The sequence below is a fragment of the Oncorhynchus tshawytscha genome, unplaced genomic scaffold, assembly GCF_018296145.1.
Source record: "Oncorhynchus tshawytscha isolate Ot180627B unplaced genomic scaffold, Otsh_v2.0 Un_contig_1016_pilon_pilon, whole genome shotgun sequence".
NCBI classification, from domain to species: Eukaryota; Metazoa; Chordata; class Actinopteri; order Salmoniformes; family Salmonidae; genus Oncorhynchus; species Oncorhynchus tshawytscha.
The window spans coordinates 257,501-262,500 of NW_024609801.1; the positions used below are offsets into that span (position 1 = coordinate 257,501).

At 48.0% G+C, this 5,000-nt stretch overlaps 1 protein-coding gene across 2 annotated transcripts in view; it reads right to left on the reverse strand.

Moving 5' to 3' along the window:
* The window catches only part of tusc3 (tumor suppressor candidate 3), a 123,588-nt gene that overhangs the window by 80,219 nt on the left and 38,369 nt on the right, over positions 1–5,000 (reverse strand). For both annotated transcript variants that reach the window (XM_042318324.1, XM_042318325.1), the window contains exon 2: positions 4,447–4,616. In XM_042318324.1, coding sequence (XP_042174258.1) covers positions 4,447–4,616 — 170 coding nt within the window. The remainder of the gene's footprint in view (positions 1–4,446; positions 4,617–5,000) is intronic.

Genomic DNA, 5,000 nt, shown 5'->3' on the forward strand with positions numbered 1-5,000 from the left:
GTTCCAATTGCGAAGCAGAGAGAGCTGGCGCGTGACATTAACTAATGCGCTTCGGAGTGACATCCTCAAATTGAAAGGAAACCTTGTTTCCTGGTTAAGATGAATCATTTTAATATGAATGGATATATAAATGCATACGTCGAAGTTGGCCCTGCCGTCGTTGAGAGCAGGAAGAGAGGGCGAGGGAAAAACAGAAAACAGAGGAACAGAGAGAGAGGGCGAGGGAAAAACAGAAAACAAGAGGAACAGAGAGAGAGGGCGAGGGAAAAACAGAAAACAAGAGGACCAGAGAGAGTGGGTGAGGGAAAAACAGAAAACAAGAGACCAGAGAGAGAGGGCGAGGGAAAAACAGAAAACAAGAGGAACAGAGAGAGAGGGCGAGGGAAAAACAGAAAACAAGAGGACCAGAGAGAGAGGGCGAGGGAAAAACAGAAAACAAGAGGAACAGAGAGAGAGGGCGAGGGAAAAACAGAAAACAAGAGGACCAGAGAGAGAGGGTGAGGGAAAAACAGAAAACAAGAGGACCAGAGAGAGAGGGCGAGGGAAAAACAGAAAACAAGAGGACCAGAGAGAGAGGGCGAGGGAAAAACAGAAAACAAGAGGAACAGAGAGAGAGGGCGAGGGAAAAACAGAAAACAAGAGGAACAGAGAGAGAGGGCGAGGGAAAAACAGAAAACAAGAGGAACAGAGAGAGAGGGCGAGGGAAAAACAGAAAACAAGAGGAACAGAGAGAGAGGGCGAGGGAAAAACAGAAAACAAGAGGAACAGAGAGAGAGGGCGAGGGAAAACAGAAAACAAGAGGAACAGAGAGAGAGGGCGAGGGAAAAACAGAAAACAAGAGGAACAGAGAGAGAGGGCGAGGGAAAAACAGAAAACAAGAGGAACAGAGAGAGAGGGCGAGGGAAAAACAGAAAACAAGAGGAACAGAGAGAGAGGGCGAGGGAAAAACAGAAAACAAGAGGAACAGAGAGAGAGGGCGAGGGAAAAACAGAAAACAAGAGGAACAGAGAGAGAGGGCGAGGGAAAACAGAAAACAAGAGGAACAGAGAGAGGGCGAGGGAAAAACAGAAAACAAGAAGACCAGAGAGAGAGGGCGAGGGAAAAACAGAAAACAAGAGGAACAGAGAGAGAGGGCGAGGAAAAACAGAAAACAAGAGGAACAGAGAGAGTGGGCGAGGGAAAACAGAAAACAAGAGGAACAGAGAGAGAGGGCGAGGGAAAAACAGAAAACAAGAGGAACAGAGAGAGGGCGAGGGAAAAACAGAAAACAAGAGGAACAGAGAGAGAGGGCGAGGGAAAAACAGAAAACAAGAGGAACAGAGAGAGAGGGCGAGGGAAAAACAGAAAACAAGAGGACCAGAGAGAGAGAGGGCGAGGGAAAAACAGAAAACAAGAGGAACAGAGAGAGAGGGCGAGGGAAAACAGAAAACAAGAGGACCAGAGAGAGTGGGTGAGGGAAAAACAGAAAACAAGAGGACCAGAGAGAGAGGGCGAGGGAAAAACAGAAAACAAGAGGAACAGAGAGAGAGGGCGAGGGAAAAACAGAAAACAAGAGGAACAGAGAGAGAGAGGGCGAGGGAAAAACAGAAAACAAGAGGACCAGAGAGAGAGGGCGAGGGAAAAACAGAAAACAAGAGGACCAGAGAGAGTGGGTGAGGGAAAAACAGAAAACAAGAGGACCAGAGAGAGAGGGCGAGGGAAAAACAGAAAACAAGAGGACCAGAGAGAGAGGCGAGGGAAAAACAGAAAACAAGAGGACCAGAGAGAGAGGGCGAGGGAAAACAGAAAACAAGAGGAACAGAGAGAGAGGGCGAGGGAAAAACAGAAAACAAGAGGAACAGAGAGAGAGGGCGAGGGAAAAACAGAAAACAAGAGGAACAGAGAGAGAGGGCGAGGAAAAACAGAAAACAAGAGGAACAGAGGGCGAGGGAAAAACAGAAAACAAGAGGAACAGAGAGAGAGGGCGAGGGAAAAACAGAAAACAAGAGGAACAGAGAGAGAGGGCGAGGGAAAAACAGAAAACAAGAGGAACAGAGAGAGAGGGCGAGGAAAAACAGAAAACAAGAACAGAGAGAGAGAGGGAAAAACAGAAAACAAGAGGAACAGAGAGAGAGGGCGAGGGAAAAACAGAAAACAAGAGGAACAGAGAGAGAGGGCGAGGGAAAAACAGAAAACAAGAGGAACAGAGAGAGAGGGCGAGGGAAAAACAGAAAAAGAGGAACAGAGAGAGAGGGCGAGGGAAAAACAGAAAACAAGAGGAACAGAGAGAGAGGGCGAGGGAAAACAGAAAACAAGAAGACCAGAGAGAGAGGGCGAGGGAAAAACAGAAAACAAGAGGAACAGAGAGAGAGAGGGAAAAACAGAAAACAAGAGGAACAGAGAGAGTGGGCGAGGGAAAAACAGAAAACAAGAGGAACAGAGAGAGAGAGCGAGGGAAAACAGAAAACAAGAGGAACAGAGAGAGGGCGAGGGAAAAACAGAAAACAAGAAACAGAAAACAGAAAACAAGAGGAACAGAGAGAGAGGGCGAGGGAAAACAGAAAACAAGAGGAACAGAGAGAGAGGGCGAGGGAAAAACAGAAAACAAGAGGAACAGAGAGAGAGGGCGAGGGAAAACAGAAAACAAGAGGAACAGAGAGAGAGGGCGAGGGAAAAACAGAAAACAAGAGGAACAGAGAGAGAGATTGGGCGAGGGAAAAACAGAAAACAAGAGGAACAGAGAGAGAGGGCGAGGGAAAAACAGAAAACAAGACGAACAGAGAGAGAGGGCGAGGGAAAAACAGAAAACAAGACGAAAAACAGGGAAAAACAGAAAACAAGAGGACCAGAGAGAGAGGGCGAGGGCGAGGGAAAACAGAAAACAAGAGGACCAGAGAGAGAGGGCGAGGGAAAAACAGAAAACAAGAGGACCAGAGAGAGAGGGCGAGGGAAAACAGAAAACAAGAGGACCAGAGAGAGAGGGCGAGGGAAAAACAGAAAACAAGAGGAACAGAGAGAGAGGGCGAGGAAAAACAGAAAACAAGAGGAACAGAAAGGGCAGGGAAAAACAGAAAACAAGAGGACCAGAGAGAGAGGGCGAGGGCGAGGGAAAAACAGAAAACAAGAGGACCAGAGAGAGAGGGCGAGGGAAAACAGAAAACAAGAGGACCAGAGAGAGAGGGCGAGGGAAAAACAGAAAACAAGAGGAACAGAGAGAGAGGGCGAGGGAAAAACAGAAAACAAGAGGACCAGAGAGAGAGGGCGAGGGAAAAACAGAAAACAAGAGGACCAGAGAGAGAGGGCGAGGGAAAAACAGAAAACAAGACGAACAGAGAGAGAGGGCGAGGGAAAACAGAAAACAAGACGAACAGAGAGAGAGGGAGAGAGAGATAAATAATGAAGTGATTTGAGTCGACAGCAGATGATTAAAAAAGCATTATGGGTCACGGGGAACAGAGAGGATGATGGGAGTGGGAAAGGTCAGTGTGGATTAAATTAACTTCCTCTATTTCCGTAATACACATGATTATTCCCTGGTCGGCGTCATCTTTATTCAATGAAGCGAACGGCTGGGTTCTCCGTGTGAAGGGTTCTCCGTGTGAAGGGTTCTCCGTGTGAAGGCTCCTTGAGGAGAGAAACACCCTGGTGAGACACCGGGCCCCAAAACGGAGATCTAGACTGAACACACTGGCTGTTATGTAGAGTAGATCACTGTCTGGAGGTCATCACTACAGGTCAACAGGTCATGTTGATTGTAGTCTATGTCATAGCCAAACATAGATCTAGACTGAACAGACTGGCAGGTTGATGGACTATCACCAGAGGTCAAAAGGGCATGATGACTTCAGCCTATGTCGTTGTCTTTAAACTCCCCCCTATACCCAAATGTAGATCTAGACTGAATAGACTGACTGTTCTGTAGAGTTGTTGATGGGTCATCACTAGAGATCAAACAAAAGGTCATCATCCTTTTCTTTATTCTGTTTAGTCTCTTTCATCAACTGTATGATTGATTTGTATTATCTTGTATTGAGTGATTGGGCCGAGGTGGGAAACTCCAGGCCTGAAGGGCTGCTGTGTGTGCATCATTTTGTTCCAAGATAATCACAGAAATCTATGTTTTATTGTCACACAGGCCAGATAGGTGCAGTGAAATGTGTTGTTTTACAGGGTCAGACATAGAAGTACAGCGCCCCTGGATCAAACTATCATCCACATGTCTTTCACCTAACCAGCCATCTTCGGGTTACTGGCACAACCCTCTGACCTCTAGGCTACCTGCTGCATCCCTGATTCAAATAAACAGCTCATCCTGATCTTCAAATCAAATCACTATTAATTTCAAGTGTATTTCACATGGTCTCAACACACTGGCCTGGAGCAAAAACCTGCAAAAACTGTACCCAGTGCTGTGTAGCATAGCGCCTCGTGTCTGTGGTCGTGTGGCGGTGCGGAGGGGTTCCATACCTGCAGACGGAGCACTGCCTCTGTGGCTGCAGCGCAGTGAACATCACGATGACCGAGTAGTTCCGGGGCGGGGCCTTGACGAACCTCCGGAACTTATCGCCGTTCATCCGGATCACAGAACGCCTGGAGCTCCACTCCATCATCTGATCCACCTTCTCCACCAACATGTTCTGGAAAAAAACAGGGATGGAGAGAGGAGGACGAGAGGGGAGGAAGACGGAAAGGGAAAAGGAGGGAGGAATGGTGAGAGGGAAGGGAAAAGGAGGGAGGAAGGGTGAGAGGGAAGGGAAAGGAGGGAGGAAGGGTGAACAGGAAGGGAAAAGGAGGGAGGAAGGGTGAACGGGAAGGGAAAAGGAGGGAGGAAGGGTGAGAGGGAAGGGAAAAGGAGGGAGGAAGGGTGAGAAGGAAGGGAAAAGGAGGGAGGAAGGGTGAGAAGGAAGGGAAAAGGAGGGAGGAAGGGTGAGAGGGAAGGGAAAAGGAGGGAGGAAGGGTGAGAAGGAAGGAAAAGGAGGGAGGAAGGGTGAGAAGGAAGGGAAAAGGAGGGAGGAAGGGTG